Raw genomic sequence first — 17,595 nt, 5'->3', positions numbered from 1 at the left:
ACTTTCAACTTTATTTACTTCATAAAATAGTCCATAAATCATTAATACGAAAATGGCGCCAGGCTTAAGGCCAAAATACGATTAAGTAAATTTTACAAAAGAAAACATCTTGCAAAGGCAACGCAACTCTACACCGGCTGGCCTAACGTCCTGTGCTCCCCACTAAGGTTACATGCAACACAAAAATATGGAGTCTTGAGTGCTACATCACTCAGTGAGTTCGGCAACCTAACAAGAAACCAAAACCCAAACCCCAACAAACAACACACAACATGCAAGCTAACTAACTGCATGCAGCACTCAATTGCAACATGCAAACCAAAAGCAAGAAAAACAAGCAATAAAATATGCAAGTTAGTCAAGCAATCTCCAAGTATACTATCAAAGGATACGCATGCGGAAGCTAACAACTCTTCTTCATCTTCCAGTCCAAGGGACCTTCTCCCCTTCACTTTAATGCCTCAACGCTACATCACCTCCTCACTTCATCACTTCCCCCATACCCGTGAACACCTATACTCACAGCCACAAAGGCACGCGAGTATAAAACATCACATGCGAGTTCCTCTCAACAGGCTCTCTCGCCTACACCGTCGTGTAGTACTCGGCCCAAGGCTACAATCCCGTCTTTCCGAGTCTTCGTAATCCGCACCGATTACGGTCATTGGGGAAGTCTTCTCCTGCACAACCTCAACACACAACCAAACAAACCTGCAAAGCACACAAGCTACATGCAAGCTACAAACAACTACATGTAATGCACACAAGCAACATGCAACACAAACAAGCAACATGCAAGGCACACAAGCCAACATGCAATCACAAACAAGCAACATGCAAGGCACACAAGCCAACATGCAATCACAAACAAGCAACATGCAAGGCACACAAGCCAACATGCAATCACAAACAAGCAACATGCAAGGCACACAAGCCAACATGCAATCACAAACAAGCAACATGCAAGGCACACAAGCCAACATGCAATCACAAACAAGCAACATGCAAGGCACACAAGCCAACATGCAATCACAAACAAGCAACATGCAAGGCACACAAGCCAACATGCAATCACAAACAAGCAACATGCAAGGCACACAAGCCAACATGCAATCACAAACAAGCAACATGCAAGGCACACAAGCCAACATGCAATCACAAACAAGCAACATGCAAGGCACACAAGCCAACATGCAATCACAAACAAGCAACATGCAAGGCACACAAGCCAACATGCAATCACAAACAAGCAACATGCAAGGCACACAAGCCAACATGCAATCACAAACAAGCAACATGCAAGGCACACAAGCCAACATGCAATCACAAACAAGCAACATGCAAGCCTTAGTAACTAGAGAAATAACTAGAAACTAAGCGCTAGACACAACCTCACACCAATATGCAAACAAGCAATAAACGAGACTTAACTTCCTAGAACTTCGATCTAGAAAGGAAAGAAACGAATCTACCCCAACACCCCAACGAAAGTGCTTAGATTTCACCATAAATCTTAAGCGAAAATAACCCAAAATCCCACCTATCATGTGCCATATCACATGCTTCGAAACTCACCTGGCTTGGCTGAGAAGAACACAATCTACTCGGACTCCTAGCAAGGACTTGACGCGAACGGCTCCTACAGCAGCACTTCGCTAACACGCGCGGATGAGAACTTCTATGAGAAGAACTCTCTTGCTCACTCCCTAACTTTCTCTCTCTCTAACTCTTTCCCTAACTCTCTCTCTTTAACTCTTTCTCTCTATCTTTCTCTAAGGGAAAGAAGGAATGAACGAAAATTGCTTCTAAGGATCCTAAGGCCTCTATTTATAGTGGAGTGTGAGTGCTTTGGGCGGCGGATTCGACCAATGCATGTCGCATGCACTCTCCTCATTAGAGCACCACTTAACACTTGGAAGAAAACCACTTAGCCACCTTGATTTCCACTTAGCTCTCTTGGATTATTTAATTCTCCCACTAAGCTCCACTAATCCACTTTGAATTATTTAATTCCTCCACTAACTCCACTAACTCCACTATGATTTAAATAATCCTCCACTAGCTGCATGAAATCTGATTGGTTGATTTTTCATAAATCACCATTTCCTTAATTTTTCCGGAAATTCTCGATCGCTATCGGCAACTCTCGGTCCTCCCTCTCGGACGCTACCGGCAACTCTCGGTCCTCCCTCTCGGACGCTACCGGCAACTCTCGGTTCTCCTTCCCGGACAGTGTCGACTACTCTCGACAACTCTCGGACATCCTTGGTAAATCCTCGGACATCCTCAACAATTCTCGGTCCTTCGGACTTTCTCGACAATTCCCGGTACTTTGTGGTACGCGTCGGACAACTCTCGGTCCTTCAGACGACTCGGATGGTACGTCGCGGTCAACTCGGCCATTTCTCAATTTACTCATAATTTCTCGGACTCCCCTTCAACAATTATTCTAATCTCCTTGTTGGCTTCTTTTCTTGGTCTTTTGGCCTTGGGTTTTCATTTTAAAATTTACTCCTTGGTGAGGGTCACTACAGTACTAGTTCACAAAACAAATTTGTTTCTAAAAATATCTTCTTACAACTGTTCTACACAGAGATAAGATTTTGTGACCGACTTGTCCAATAACATACAGAGGATGATGACAGTACGAAGTCTAACAAGGTTTTTTCCCCGGCCGTGCCCAGCCATATTATTAAACAAATACGATATTAATGAAAATACAATCCCATGTAATCTGTATACCACCATAAAACTCTTCACTGCTTCTTAATGTTGTGTTTCAGCTAGAAACGGTTTGAACGTCCAAAGAACTCCGAGTGCCAATACCACATTCAGTATAAAGAATACCATTTGGGTACCTGCACCACATTATGATCACCGTCTTTAATATATATAGTCTCACTTGATTTAAGTGTTTAAATTCTCAACTTATATAGCTACATAGTTGACTCATAATGTGGATTATATACGAAGATATGAAGATTTCACATTACCAGGGAGAAAAGAAGCATCCTGACGTTTCTCGCTCCAAGAAAAACTGCGCATAAACAAAGTTGTAAGCGAAACGAAAATAAGAGAATTGCGATTGTTTGTTTGTTTTATATATAACAAAATTTGAAGCATAATAATGTTTAAAAAAATGAGGTAGAGTAAGTTGCGCACATGACTCCTGCTGCTCCTGGACCTATTGCTTTACAAATAGACATCGCTGTCATGGCAATCCCATTGGCTGCTCCTCTTTGGTCTTGTCCCTATTATTATTGTGTATATATATATAAAGAATTTAATGAGGTTCTAATTATTGCTGGTTTCTCACCTAGCTAAATAGTAAAATAAATCAATGTTGTGAAATAACTTACCACAGCCCTGTTTTGAAGGATGAACGTTCCAGTTATAGTAGAACTCTACACACATAAACATTTAACACATNAAAAAAAAAAAAAAAAAAAAAAAAAAAAAAAAAAAAAAAAAAAAAAAAAAACTTTTGAGAATATAAACTAATTATTCCACATTACACATTCTTCTATTTTAATGTAATCAAAGACTTACGCCGAAAACATTCTTTGCCACGGATGCAGAATTTACTGCCAAGGTAAGGGCAACACCAGATAGCTTTGCTATTAGTGGGTAAGTTGAAAGGACAACCAAAGCTAGAATCTGTGAGTATTGAAAACAAGCACAAGATTAGAACGTGCATCCTCAAAAACATAAGGTTTAACAGTAAGACGACATGAGCATAGTGATTACCCCACATATACGTGTAACTATGATCGGCCCTAAATTCCTCTCCGCGTAAGAGTAGAGGGAAAGCTGAAAGACAAGGAGACCAAAGCCTAGAAAGATATAGATATAGTGTCTAGGTCAGAACATTACATTTCTATTGAAAATGTTAGCATTGAGACGTATGGACACACCTGAGATTGCAAGAACAGAACCAACATCTGCAGTGCTGTATCCCAAACCTCCAAATTTCCTCGGGCTGTTTGCCCACAATGAAAAGATCTATCGAAGAAAAAAAGCTGAAGATTTCTCATACATGTGGGCCAAAATAAAACAAAAGATGGATATGGAAGAAAAAGAAGAGTCTCACTTCTGAGTAAGCCATATTATGAAGTGAAAAGATGCAGTAGACGATGATAGATGACATTAGAGGCCAGTTTTTCAAGAGAGAACTTTTTTCTTTTTTCTCTGCCACTTTATTAGATTCAGGATCATCTTTGACAGCATCAAAAGACTGAACATCATCAAACTTGTGATTGTGCAATGTTTCCTGGAGAGGAGAAGCAACCATCTCTAGGGAGTAAATGAAACACAGTAACTACAGACTTCATGGAGCAGGAAAAGTAAAGATCATACCGGAATCCATAACGAAAATATGGTCACCAAGAACGCAAAAAAGGATATTACAAAGCATGGCAAAAAGTAGGGGAATCTGCATTATGATTTATAGACCAATGAGACTGTATATATACATTAGCTGAATGAAAGTGAAGAGGAGATAAGAAAATAACACTTACTTGCCAAAAATCGAGTCCTGTGAGAATAAACTTGGATATTGCGTTGCAGGCTACAGAGTTCAAAAATGAACAAGAATCAATAAGTGCAAGAAAGGTAGCCAAAGTGGATATTAAACAAGAATCAAGAAGTGCAAGAAAGGTAGAGTGAAAAGACAAGATATATAGAAATGTTCATGTTAAAGATGAAGACCTGAGCAAGAAAACCTCCTATAGCAGGGCCAATGATGAGTCCAATTCCCCATGCTGTACTAACCTACAGGGTCAGGGATATGTTAAGATTCCTAAATTGCTCTATTGAATTGGAAAAAAAGAAAGAGGTAAACATTGGAACAAGGAGCTTACTGCTGACAGTGCTAAACCTTGGTACTCATCACGGAACGTTTCTACTGCGTATGCCTGGATTCATCAAAATGAGATTCAGTGGAACAAGTATTGAATAATGTATAAGAGGAGGAGAGGAGAAGAGACCTTAATAGGACCAACTAAACCGTTGAAACTACCGAGACAAAACCTAGTGATAACGGCCATCCAGAAATTTAAACTTAGACCAAACAGAGTATTGAAAACGACCCTGTAACAGAATCAAAAGCATTAGTCTTTTCTGAGCAATATGACAAAAGGCTTCTTATGAGAGAGAGATTAAAGAGAGAAATATAATAAAATTACTAACACTGAAGCGGTTCCAATAAGGATTACAGGTTTTCTACCATAACGATCAGCAACAAGTCCCCATATCACAGATGTCAACGCTCTCCCCACCATGAAAGAGCAACCTCCAAAAAGGTAACACACACAGTGAGTTTGAAACAGATTATAATTGAGATGAGGGCTAGGTTATGTCAATATGTATTTAAAGCCCACTTTATATATTGATGCAAGTTTATTCCACTAGTACTTTAACAATTATCACATAAGCTGAAATGGTCCAAGAGAAAGTACAAACGCACCAACAAATCCAGCGTAAAAACCAATGTCTTCTTCCTTCTTTGCTATGTCAAAATCATCAATCTACACCAATATATATCACACGTTTTACCAAAATATCCAAACCACAACGTAACAAAAACTAATATATTCCGACGAGTAAAGTAGACTACTTTTAAATTAAAGCATTATGTGTGTACGTGCGGCATGGTAACTCACACTACTACTCACTCACCATAAAGTATATGAAAGGGAAAAGAGAAGAAATTGGTAGAGCTGAAACGTTACAAAAAAATGCAAAATCGTTATTTGAGATTATAATAAAATTATATATATAGAGATAAGAAAACATGATCATAAGGAGAGAGAGAGTCAGAGAGATTTGTATTACTACTGCAGAGGACGATGATCCAAACGGAGAAAAGCTCCCAGAAAGGATAGCCACGGCGAAGCCTCTTCATCTGATCAACCTCGCATCCAGGACAACCCTCATGGTACTTTTGCCCTAGCAAACACTCCGTATACTCTTGTTCCGCCATTTTTCCTACACCTCTCTAGCTAACAATTTGGAATGGAAGATGTGGTTAAAAATGAGAGGGAAGAAGATGGAGATTTGGAACACGTCTCCTCTCAATTAGTGTCGTATATATATTAATCACGTTCGCATTTTCACACACCTCTTATTCCAATATCTCTATCTATCCTACCAATTTCGAATGGTTTTAACGATCTAGGTCGTACATAGTACATACATGTCACCTCTTAGCCTCTCACAAGTCACATTCGTATTTCTTCATATGCATTTTTAAAAAGAAAAAAGAAAAAAGGGAATCTGCCTTGTCGGTCGTCAGTCCTCACACTACGTACTCTTTGCACTATTTACATTTTTGTCTGGTTACAACATTTTACTTATTTTCTCTTTAACACTTAAATATTTCCATATCCTTTCTATAAATTTGATATAGGAAAAGTAAAATTGTTTCTCCAAAGAAACATAAAATCACGTACCCATGTGACTTATTTTTGTTCTTTTCTTTCTTTTACGTCCATGTGAATAATAAAAGATTAGTTGACAATGGTTGATTGAGTACATGAATGATAAGTTGGCAAGTGATAACATATGAGTTATGACTTTTCAAGAGTTTTGTTCGACGCTCACTTTCAGAGAAATTTGGTTTTAAAACGTACGGAGATGAAATTTAACTTTTTTCGGTGGTCCTTTATGGGGATATATATAATATATAAATCGAGGATTTCAATAAAAGTTCGAGCTTAACGACGAAATAGCGAATTGAGATAGTATTTATATGTGGCTGATGCGTAGACGTACATACTCTTTTTTCAATGAGGGATCAAAGTACTTCATATATCATGTAAATGTTTTGTTGATTCCCTTTTTTCAATGAGGTGTCTCTATCTATACGAGAGATGGTGTCGGTTTTAGCTATTGGCTTGTTGGCTGATTTCTCGGTTTGTCCGGTTTATTTATTAACAATAGAAATATATTATTGGTTTAGATGAGGGGTGTTCATTGTTCAGTTCTTCTCCTTCAGCGCGTGCGGCACTCTCTCAACAAGCTAGTCTGCGTTATTTTTACTTTGTTCCATTTACTTCGTCTGTTGCAATAAAAACACACGTGAAGATTGTTAAAGGAAGAAGGAGATGGTTATCTATCTTGTCACTTGTGTGTATTGACGACAACGTGTAAATTACAACAACTAAAATAAGCGACACGTCTACGGTTTTGACTAATCTTTTATATATTAAAAGAAAAGCATTTTTACACAAAGTGCTGATGTATCGTACTTATAGAGCTCTAAGCACTATTTCCTTTATTTGTCATTAGATTTTAATAATTTTATATCAGTTTTCCGAAAATATAATTAACACCCAAAATTAAACTTTTATATTCTCTTTTAACTTAATTATATCATTTAATTACATTTTCATAAAATCTTTAGAATGAATTTTAAAAACTCTTTGTTCATATGATTTGTTCATATGATATGATAATATAAGATTGATATTATAATAATTCTCACAGGTTAAATTTTAATTATTATACAAAAATTTTATATACTTTAAATATATATATATATATACACTATACAATCGAATTTTAGATTCTAATTACTGATAAATATTATTGATTTTGTAAATAAAAATTACAGTAAAATATATAGATGGTTGCGATTTTTTTTTTTGTTATTTCTCTTCTTTCTTTCTGTTACATAATAACCAGATTTGTCATAAAATTTTGTTGTCCTAAAATAATACATTTCTTTAGATTTTTGATTAAAAACAAAATTAAAGGTCAAATATTTACAATCATCAATCATTGTTTTGACTCTAGTGGTTGAATCATCACTTACGAAAAGCAATTGCAATTTTTTTATTCCGGATCACTCACGAATTTTACCTTTCAGTATCTAGAAACTTGACCCGGGAACAAATTCTGATCGCGTATATATTGAAACAATGACATATATGTGCTGTAGTTAATTTACAAAAGAGATATTTTCTTTTTAAAATAACTTATTACAATTGTTCTGACTACTGACACATGAGATTCAAAATTTTGTGAACAACTTGTCCAATAATATATATATAGGGGATGATGACAAGATCCTAACAAATTTTTGTTTCTTCTAAGTTCCCCGTGCCATATATTAGTATTAAACACACATCTCTGATCTAACTTTGGCATCAGACAAAATACAAATCTACAATTCAAAATACAATCCCATGTAATTTGAATATTACCATCGAAATCTTCTCTGCCTTCTTCTTAGTGTCGTGTTTCAGCTAGAAACGGTTTGAACGTCATAAGTACTCCGAGTGCCAATACCACATTCAGTATAAAGAATACCATTTGGGTGCCTGCACCACATTATGATCACCATCTTTAATATATATAGTCTCACTTGGTTTAACTGTTTAAACTCTCAAACTTATATAGCTAGTTGATTCATAATGTGGTAATGAACATGAAGACTGAGACATTACCAGGGAGAAAAGAAGCATTCTGACGTTTCTCGCTCCAAGAAAAACTGCGCATAAACAAAGTTGGAAACGAAAGAAAATGAGAGAATTGTGAATAAACCAAACATAATTTTGTAAAAAATGAGGTAGAAGAAGTTGCACACATGATTCCTGCTGCTGCTGGACCTATTGCCTTAAAAAAAGACATCGCTGTCATGGCAATCCCATTAGCTGCTCCTCTTTGATCTTGTCTCTATTATTGTAAATAATTTTTTTTAATGAGCTAGGTTCTAATCATTGCTGGTTTCTTACCTAACTAAATAGTAAAATAAATCAATCATGTAAAAAATACTTACTACAGCCTTGTTTTGAAGGATGAACAATCCAGTTATGGCAGAAGTCTACACACATAAAAACACACACAAATGTTGAGGATATAGACCAAATTCCAAATTAACACATTCTTCTACCTTCAAGTTATCAGAGACTTACGCTTAAAACGTTCTTTGCTACGGATGCAGAATTTACTGTCAGGGTGAGGGCCACACCAGATAACTTTGCTATTAGTGGGTAAGTTGATAAAACAACTAAAGCCAGACACTGTAGAGTATCCAAAACAAGCACAAGATTAGAACGTTCATCCTCAAAAACATAGAGTCTAACAGCAAGAACAACATGATTAGAGTGGTTACCCCTGATATACGTGTAACTATGATTGGGCCTAAATTCCTCTCCGCGTAAGAGTAGAGGGAAAGCTGAAAGATAAGGAGACCAAAGCCTAGAAAGAAGTAGTGTCTAGGTCAGAACATTACAATTTCTATTGACAAATGTTAGCTTTGAGACGTATGGACACACCTGAAATTGCAAGAACAGAACCAACATCTGCAGTTGTATATCCCAAACCTCCATATTTCCTCGGGCTGTTTGCCCACAATGAAAAGATCTATCGAAGAAAAAAAGCTGAAGATTTCTCATCCATGGGCCAAAATAAACAAAAGATGAATGTGGAAGAGGAAGAAGAGTCTCTCACCTCTGAGTAAGCCATATCATGAAGTGAAAAGATGCAGTAGACGATGATAGATGAAACTAGTGGCCAGTTGTTCAAGAGAGAACTTTTTTCATTTTTCTCTGCCACTTTATTAGATTCAGGATCATGAGACAAAACTTTGACAGCATCAAAAGACTCATCTTCATCAGACTTGTGTTTGTGCAATGTTTCCTGGAGAGAAGAAGCAACCATCTTTAGGCTTAAGCTAATTAAACATAGTAACTAGAGACTTCATGGAGCAGAAAAAAAGTAAAGAGCATACCGGAATCCATAACGAAATTATGGTCACCAAGAACGCAAAAATGGATATTGCAAAGCATGGCAAAAAATAGGGGAATCTGCATTATGATGTATAGACCAATGAGACTATATATCTATTAGATGAATGAAAGTGAAGAGGAAATAAGATAAGAAAATAACACTTACTTGCCAAAAATCGAATCCTGTGAGAATAAACTTGGATATTGCTTTGCAGGCTACAAAGTTCAGGATATTAAACAAGAATCAAGAAGTGCAAGAAAGTTAGAGTGAAAGGACAAGATATATAGAAATGGTTATGTTAGAGAGGAAGACCTGAGCAAGAAAACCTCCTATTGCAGGGCCAATGATGAGTCCAATTCCCCATGCTGTACTAACCTACAGAGATAAGTTAAGGTTCTAAATTGCTCTATATTAAAACTGGAATAACAAAGAGGTAAACTTTGGAACAAGGAGCTTACTGCAGAGAGTGCTAAACCTTGATATTCATCACGGAATATTTCCATTGCGTATGCCTGGATTCATCAAAATGAGATTCAAGAGTATTCAATGGAACAAGTATGAATAATGTTTAAGAAGAGGAGAGGAGAAGAGACCTTGATAGGACCAAGTAAACCGTTGAAACTACCGAGACAAAACCTTGTGATGATGGCCATCCAGAAATTCAAACTTAGACCAAACAGAGTATTGAAAACGACCCTGTAACAGAATCCAAAGCATTAGTCTTTTTTTGAGAAATATAACAAAAGGCTTATGAGAGACTGAAGAAATGTAACAAAAATACTAACACTGAAGCGGTTCCAATAAGAATTACAGGTTTTCTACCATAGCGATCAGCAACAAGTCCCCAGATCACAGATGTCAACGCTCGTCCCAGCATAAAAGAGCAACCTTCAAAAAGGTAACACACACACACACACACAATGTGAGTTTGAAACAGATTAATTATATTAAGCTGAAATGGTCCAAGAGAAGGCAAGTACAAACGCACCAACAAATCCAGCGTAGAAACCAATGTCTTCTTCCTTCTTTGCTATGCCAAAATCATCAATCTACACCAAAATATATCACAACCAGATTCTAATGTCACACGTTTTTAATAATCACTAAAACCCAAAACACTACGAAACAAAAACAAACATGTATATTCGGGTGAGTAGTAAAGTAAAAAACTTTATAGCATTATGTATGTGGTCACTACTCACTCACCAGAAAGTAAAGGAAAGGGAACAGAGAAGAAATTGGTAGAGCTGAAACGATGCAAAAAAATCATTATTGTTGAGATTATATATAAACATGATCATCATCTTCTCTCGAATGAAATATATTAAGAAGAGAGAGAGAGAGAGGTTTTAGGTTACCAGTGCAGAGGACGATGATCCAAACGGAGAAAAGTTCCCAGAAAGGAAAGCCACGGCGAAGCCTCTTCATCTGGTCAACTTTGCATCCAGGACAACCCTCATGGTACTTATTCCCTAGCAAACACTCCGCATACTCTTCCGCCATTCTCACACCGAATCAATCCTAATCCTCCTAGTAATTTGGGGAGATGTGGGTTTTTCAATGAGGAGGAAGATGTGGCGATATGGTCTTGATGCAAATATGATTTTTTTCACGTACTCTCTCTTACACAAATGACAACTTTAAAAATTTAATTATATAACATGGACAAAAATAAAGAAAGAAAGAGAGAGAAGGAGAAAACAACTTTGTCCTTTGCCTTTACCAATCGCTATGACATGTCACCTCTCTTATTACTAATCATAAATATTTTCATTTACTGTTGTCTTTTTTTTTTTATATATGTAATAATAAATAATGAATTCAGGCCTCTTCAGTTGTCGTCAGTCCTACTGAAAAAAAATAATGTTTTAAATTGAAATGTCATTTTCCTGCAGAGTTGATATGCAAACTCTTGTCCAAAATTATTGAGATCTTGCTTGCAAGGTCTTACTCGTGAATCTTGTTTATCTATTATATAATATACATACTCGTCTGTCGTAAAAAATTTTTTGAGTTACGTGAAAATTTTCATCTGTATAAACCCGATTACGTTGTGGTTGTTGAATTTGATTGAGTCGACAATATAGACCACTACTATATTTATATTTTTATATGATAAGATCGTTGTAAATTTTGAATATGTCCAATATTATGATGTAATGGGTGACCTAATAATAGGACAAGATTCCCAAACTTGTTTTCAACTTTTTCGTTGGTAGTTTGTAGTAAAGCCTCGTGCACAGTTCTGGGGAAGGTATACAATGGTTTGCACAAAAAAACAACAACGTTCATGGGATGTCTTTAGCATAGTACTAGAAATTAGGTGACATTTAATGGTATGTTTGAAGTAGTGAGTGGTGGTAACATCTGCGTTACCTGACTTTTAAAGAGTTTGGTTGGACGCCCATGTTTAGAAATCCATTTTTTTTTAATAAGAAACTTTAGCTTTTTAATTTCGGTGGTCTTTTTGTGGTGGACCATTAAAAAATTCAATGATTTTAATTTCTGTACTTTACCTTGTTAAAAGTTATCAAAACAATATTCCCTCCGTTTCAAAATATAGAATGTTTTAATTAAAACATGCATATTAAGAGATAATTACTTTTAAAAAGTTTAACCAATCATAAACATAATACTATAAATTATAAAATTAATCTAAAAATTGCATCGAAAATTGGAAACATGTTATATTATGAAACAAAAATACTTCTCTAAATATCCTATATTATAAAACGGAGGGAGTATTTGTCAAATTATAAAGAACATCTCCAAAATCTTAAGAAATTAAATCTTGTTTCAAAAGTTATCTTATCAGTTTTCAATTTATAAAATATGGAAATTAATCATGCCTAAAAGCATATATGTTGAACTATTTGACCATCCGGCAGCGCCGAAACGGTAAGTTTGACTAGGAAAGGCTGCGAAGCCCGAACACTATAATAGTAGCCAAAGCGGACCACAGAAAGATTAATCAATACTGTATTGTTTTGCAAGGGTCCCATTGCTGATAGGCTAACAAGAGAGGTCGGCACTACAAAAGCTTGAGATACTTTTTTTGTAAAAATAACCAAAATAATTGTTTATTATTCATCAAGTAATACTTTATTCACGTGTGTTTGTTAATCACACACCTATGAAATGATTGAAAACAATGTGTCACGGTTTGTGTTAAAATAAATAAATCAACGGCTCAAGTAAGTTCCTCTCAGGCTCAAGCCGTATATGGACAGATTGGTTTGTAAACCGATTAATATATCACTTCAGGATTACATGAATTTGGAAGCGGTGATGTTTAATCTTTTTGTGTATGTACTTGGTAGAAAAATATGAAGACAAAGCAAAACAAAAGGACCAAAAAAAATGAAAAAAAAGAAGCTGAAAAATCCTAAGGTTAGTGAAATTTTATTACGGTTTCTTTCGAATCTGAATTTAAAAAGAATCAACGAGTCCAATACATTTCCCTATCTTTACCAATTCAAAATGAATTTTCATCTTCGAGCCGTTGTTATTAGAAATGGCTTGAAGGTGAGTGCTACACCGACCACAACTATCACATTCAGGACAAAGAACACCATATGGGATCCTGCATGCGTTTTCAAACTTAGTGTTAAGCATAAGTATTATGAACATCCTAAAGAGAGGCTAAATGGGGGAAGTAATGCGATACCTGGTAGAAATGCGGCGTTTAGTCGCCTCTCGCTCCAAGAAAATCTGCCAGCAATAGAGATTTGTGAGTTAAGACATTACTGCTTCTTTGAATACACTTGCTCGTTAAATTCCAAAAATGTCACTTACAAGATGCCAGCACCAGCTGGTCCAACGGTCTTAAAAAGAGACATTGCAGTCATAGCAATTCCATTAGCCGCCCCTCTTTGGCTCTGATCCTGTTGTTTTTGTTGTTTCAAACAAATATAAAGTTAGAAGAGCGCAACTAAAATTTCTCCACAGTTTATAAAAGATGAAAGAACGTCTGTTTACCACAGCTCTATTTTGCAGGATCAACAACCCGGTTATGGCAGACACCTTTATATATACAAAGACAAAACAATTCAGCTGGAGATATATACGAGAAGTATATTAACATAATCTCGTTTTCTGTATATTTATCCTAAATACACACACAAAAATAAGAAAGAAAGAACAGAACTAGAATTTGCTTAACTTACACTTAGCACATTAATAAGGATTGATGCACAATTTAACATCAGGCTTAGACTGAGACCTGACATATCTGCTATAAATGGATAACTCATTTGTATTGGTATCATCAGTGCCTGAAACGAGAGAACTTGTCAGAACAACGATCTCTAACTTGTTGTATTCAAGTTCACTATAATCTGCAGAGAAGCAATAAAGGGAATATCAACTAACCCCAGCAAATCGGGTGACCAGTACAGGTCCTAGCAGTTTCTCGGCGAAAGGATAAACAAAAACCTGAAAAAAGAATAGGCCGAGACCTAAAGCAGAAACGTTGAGAAGTAATAATTAGTCTCAGTTTCATTAGTAAGAATTCTGCTTATATATGATTTTGCTTAACTTTCATGCTGATTCAAATAAACCACAAGTTCTTTCACCTAAAACACAAGACATCAAGAGCGAGGATGTTCTGCATACCTGAGATAGCAAGAACTGTACCAACATCATTGGTTGAGTAGCTCAGACCTCCATATTTCCTTGGACTGTTAGCCCATAGTGCAAATATCTGCATAGTCAGATTACAAGGTATGAGTTTCTTTGTTCAGATAAAGAGAACAGTCCAGTGAAGTGGCAAAGGCTCTAATCTCACAAAACATGGAGTCTTAATACTGTTCCATCAATTTAAATCTGGTAAGATACTTGTCTGTTTCTTCAATGGAATCAACGTGCAAAATCTAGAACCAAGGGATAAGGACCCAGATTAAACCTAGAAACTTCCAAAATGCACCCCACATTCCGATCAGTCCCTACTCAATCCACTGCTCTCAGCTGGGACCATAACTGTCAAAACAGCTACAGTTTGCTAAGCAAAGACTAGGCTAGATACAACAGACCGCACTAGAGAAAAACAAAATAAAAACAGGTAGTCCACTTCACTTTTATTCTTCCAGATAAACACATGTAAAGCGTCTAACCTTGACACCAAATTCTAGATCTTCAATATCATCAAGAAAGTAAATGATAGAATTTGAATGCTCAGCAGTAGAAAACTAATTCTTGACTGAGTCCACTAAATAAGGCATGCAGATGAGAGAGTACGCAGACAATTCTAGCTCAACTACTTACCTCAGAGTATGCAGTATCATGCAGACACAGAACACAATACACAAAGATAGATGACATTAGAGGCCAATTCTTCAAAAGAGACTGAGAAGCTTTTCTATCGTTTTTTCCTGCCTTCCCGGTAGAAGCAGTGGATTCATGAGATCCATCTTCAAGTATTTCGTAGGATTCATCATGTGATGTGCTGTCCTGCTTATGATTGTGCAATGTTTCCTACCAGAGAAAAGAGAAAGAGGCTATAGTGGGTGAACTCTGTGCGAAATATATATTAATAAAGAAGAATCACCAATAAATACAAGGTTCTAAGTAGGAGTTTGAAGAAAATAGAGTACCGGAATGAAGCAGCACAATACTGTCACAAGCAATGCAAAAGCTGATATCGTAAAGCAAGGCAACGCATACCGAAATCTGCATTTGCAATTCGTATATTTATTTCATGAGATTCTATTATATCCATTCTACTAAACTCTTAACAGAGGAGTAAGAAAGAATGTACACCTGCCAAAAATGGATTCTTGGGAGAACACATTGGGATATTTGTCTGCCGGCTAATTTTGGAGAAGATTGAAAAACATAAATTAGAATGCTAGAAAAGCTAAATATGAATCAATACGTAGGCGAAAGAGATGGACACAAGATAAGCTTCAAGCATTTAGAACATAACAAATGGCAAGGTTTTGGAATGCTACTGAAAAATAAAAAACTTGTGGATGTGATCACTTTACCTGTGCCAAAAACCCTCCTAGAGCAGGGCCAATGATCAGTCCAATTCCCCAGGCAGTACTAACCTGAAATAAGTTAAGTTACAAACGTCATGACACCAACAGTTAAAATCATATTAAAACAAATGACGGAGAGAAGCTTACAGCTGACATTGCTGTGGCTTGATATTCATCACGAAATATCTCCGACGCATATGCCTGAAAATTTTCACATTGACAATTGGATATCAGAAAAATGCAACTGACAACCTGGTGCAAAGAACAATAATAGTGGCAACAAAGTGGTCATCACCTTCATGGTTCCAAGCAAACAGTTGAAACTGCCAAGAAGAAACCTAGTGCCAATAGCCATCCAAAAGTTTACGCTCAAGCCAAAAAGAGCGTTGAAGATCGCACTGCAAACAAACAACCTTAATCAGTCATCTAAAGACCAACAGGGGGAGCATTAATAAAAACTATGTTTTCAAGGATACAAACATTGAGATAGTTCCCAAGAGTATAATCGGTTTTCTTCCGTAACGATCAGCCACAATTCCCCAAAACACCGACGTCAATGCTCTTCCAAGCATAAATGAGCACCCTTCCAAGCAGTCAGAAATCAAATTAGAACAAACAGATAGAGAGATATAAGGAAGATTCAGTGCAGAACAATAAAAAAAAAAAAGAGTGTCTTCTCTCACCGACAAATCCAGCATAGAAACCGATATCTTTCTCCGTCTTTGCAACACCAAAGTCATCAATCTATGAAAACAAATGAAGGAGGCATAATATTCAATTAAGCTTCATGATATATGATGATGATGATGATGATGATGATAGCGTCCTCTTAAAAACTCTGTAATGAAAAATACTCACCATATAATAGAGGAAAGGATAAAGTGAAGAAATAGGCAGCGCTGCAAACAAATGAGACAAGGCATAATAACGAAATCATTACTTTCAACACAAGAAAAGGTTTCTCACAATAATTAGCCAATTTTTTTTGATTCAGACAGAAGATTAAGCAGCAAAATCATAGTCTGTAAACCTCTCTAAACTAGTTCAAAATACCATTAAATAATTAATTGAGAATTAGAGAAAGGAGAAGGAAAAAGGTGGTTACAAGTGGAGAGGACGATGATCCAAACGAAAGAAAGCTCCAGGTATGGATAACCACGGCGGAGCTGTTTCATCTGCTCCACCTTACACCCGGGGCATCCGTCGTGATACTTGTGATTCTCCAACAACGCTTCCTTGTACTCCTCCGCCATTTCTCCCTTTTTCCGATTCAACTCCAAATAATCAATCAATCAATTAAAATAAATCACGTCCGAATAATTACAGAACCTAGAAAGAAAAAAAAAGGGAATCAGAATCAATTAATAAAAAATCGTAACGGAATATATAAATCAAAATAGGAAAGGAAGAACAATGAGTACCACACACACACACACACACAAACACAGAATCTCTCGTCGTCGTCTCTCTCAATTGCAATTGCTGGAGCAGGGACGTGTGCGAGTTAAAAGAGACCAACAGTCATGTATACTAAGTATTATACAGTGTACGTCTCTATATATATATATATATATTGGAGTGGAGGATGTAAAAGGGCCAAAAAAAAAAGAAAAGGTGGTCACAAGTGTCATCCTAATCCCATCGTCACATGTTCACGGGAGTCCTAACCAACATTTTTGTTTTTTTTACCCCATCATCAGTTTCTCTCATCTCAAATTAATTTTTTTCAAAAAAAATACAAATTTAATTTTCAAATTTTGAAATATTATTTTTTTTAATTAAAAGTAATCTTTGTGTATTTAAGAGTTTTAATTGTAGATATTTAAATTGGGTAGGAGGAATGTTTTTTTGAGGTCACATGTGATAATGCCGACAGGAAGAAACA

General features: G+C 36.3%; 3 protein-coding genes across 3 annotated transcripts; all 3 read right to left on the bottom strand.

The window, feature by feature from the left end:
- On the bottom strand, nucleotides 2,541-6,125 carry LOC104769596 (protein ZINC INDUCED FACILITATOR-LIKE 1-like). The gene is made up of 17 exons (XM_010493848.2): nucleotides 5,833-6,125; nucleotides 5,677-5,717; nucleotides 5,465-5,525; nucleotides 5,188-5,290; nucleotides 4,986-5,088; nucleotides 4,860-4,913; nucleotides 4,708-4,770; nucleotides 4,518-4,567; nucleotides 4,357-4,432; nucleotides 4,091-4,270; nucleotides 3,915-4,002; nucleotides 3,748-3,833; nucleotides 3,550-3,657; nucleotides 3,360-3,404; nucleotides 3,163-3,251; nucleotides 2,994-3,037; nucleotides 2,541-2,858 (listed from the first exon to the last, which is right to left on the bottom strand). The coding sequence occupies exons 1-17, from the start codon at nucleotides 5,978-5,980 to the stop codon at nucleotides 2,767-2,769; spliced, it is 1,431 nt and encodes a 476-aa protein (XP_010492150.1). The 5' UTR covers nucleotides 5,981-6,125; the 3' UTR covers nucleotides 2,541-2,766.
- On the bottom strand, nucleotides 7,940-11,407 carry LOC104769595 (protein ZINC INDUCED FACILITATOR-LIKE 1). Its single transcript, XM_010493847.2, has 17 exons — nucleotides 11,091-11,407; nucleotides 10,939-10,979; nucleotides 10,721-10,781; nucleotides 10,518-10,620; nucleotides 10,326-10,428; nucleotides 10,191-10,244; nucleotides 10,045-10,107; nucleotides 9,898-9,947; nucleotides 9,734-9,809; nucleotides 9,454-9,642; nucleotides 9,279-9,366; nucleotides 9,116-9,201; nucleotides 8,916-9,023; nucleotides 8,780-8,824; nucleotides 8,588-8,676; nucleotides 8,448-8,491; nucleotides 7,940-8,321 (listed from the first exon to the last, which is right to left on the bottom strand). Exons 1-17 carry the CDS (start codon nucleotides 11,233-11,235, stop codon nucleotides 8,230-8,232), a joined length of 1,437 nt encoding a protein of 478 aa, XP_010492149.1. The 5' UTR covers nucleotides 11,236-11,407; the 3' UTR covers nucleotides 7,940-8,229.
- On the bottom strand, nucleotides 13,109-17,251 carry LOC104769593 (protein ZINC INDUCED FACILITATOR 1). Its single transcript, XM_010493846.2, has 18 exons — nucleotides 17,132-17,251; nucleotides 16,816-17,039; nucleotides 16,569-16,609; nucleotides 16,394-16,454; nucleotides 16,191-16,293; nucleotides 16,006-16,108; nucleotides 15,858-15,911; nucleotides 15,717-15,779; nucleotides 15,490-15,539; nucleotides 15,324-15,399; nucleotides 14,995-15,204; nucleotides 14,347-14,434; nucleotides 14,104-14,189; nucleotides 13,899-14,006; nucleotides 13,711-13,755; nucleotides 13,528-13,616; nucleotides 13,400-13,443; nucleotides 13,109-13,315 (listed from the first exon to the last, which is right to left on the bottom strand). Exons 2-18 carry the CDS (start codon nucleotides 16,961-16,963, stop codon nucleotides 13,221-13,223), a joined length of 1,464 nt encoding a protein of 487 aa, XP_010492148.1. The 5' UTR covers nucleotides 16,964-17,039; nucleotides 17,132-17,251; the 3' UTR covers nucleotides 13,109-13,220.

This window comes from Camelina sativa, chromosome 20 (genome assembly GCF_000633955.1).
Source record: "Camelina sativa cultivar DH55 chromosome 20, Cs, whole genome shotgun sequence".
NCBI classification, from domain to species: Eukaryota; Viridiplantae; Streptophyta; class Magnoliopsida; order Brassicales; family Brassicaceae; genus Camelina; species Camelina sativa.
Note: the sequence above shows the minus strand (reverse complement) of the source record. Positions and strands in the feature narration are given on the sequence as shown.

Coding starts and splice junctions, on each gene's coding strand:
- LOC104769596 (XM_010493848.2), bottom strand. CDS start 5,980: ATGGCGGAACAAGAGTATACGGAGTGTTTGCTAGGGCAAAAGTACCAT. Junction 4,771..4,859: donor AAGGTTTAGCACTGTCAGCA/GTAAGCTCCTTG, acceptor CTGACCCTGTAG/GTTAGTACAGCATGGGGAAT. Junction 3,658..3,747: donor TAGTTACACGTATATGTGGG/GTAATCACTATG, acceptor CAATACTCACAG/ATTCTAGCTTTGGTTGTCCT.
- LOC104769595 (XM_010493847.2), bottom strand. CDS start 11,235: ATGGCGGAAGAGTATGCGGAGTGTTTGCTAGGGAATAAGTACCATGAG. Junction 9,367..9,453: donor ATGATATGGCTTACTCAGAG/GTGAGAGACTCT, acceptor TTTCTTCGATAG/ATCTTTTCATTGTGGGCAAA. Junction 8,492..8,587: donor CCAGCAGCAGCAGGAATCAT/GTGTGCAACTTC, acceptor GTTTATGCGCAG/TTTTTCTTGGAGCGAGAAAC.
- LOC104769593 (XM_010493846.2), bottom strand. CDS start 16,963: ATGGCGGAGGAGTACAAGGAAGCGTTGTTGGAGAATCACAAGTATCAC. Junction 14,007..14,103: donor TGGTCACCCGATTTGCTGGG/GTTAGTTGATAT, acceptor CTCTCGTTTCAG/GCACTGATGATACCAATACA. Junction 13,617..13,710: donor TCCTGCAAAATAGAGCTGTG/GTAAACAGACGT, acceptor CAAAAACAACAG/GATCAGAGCCAAAGAGGGGC.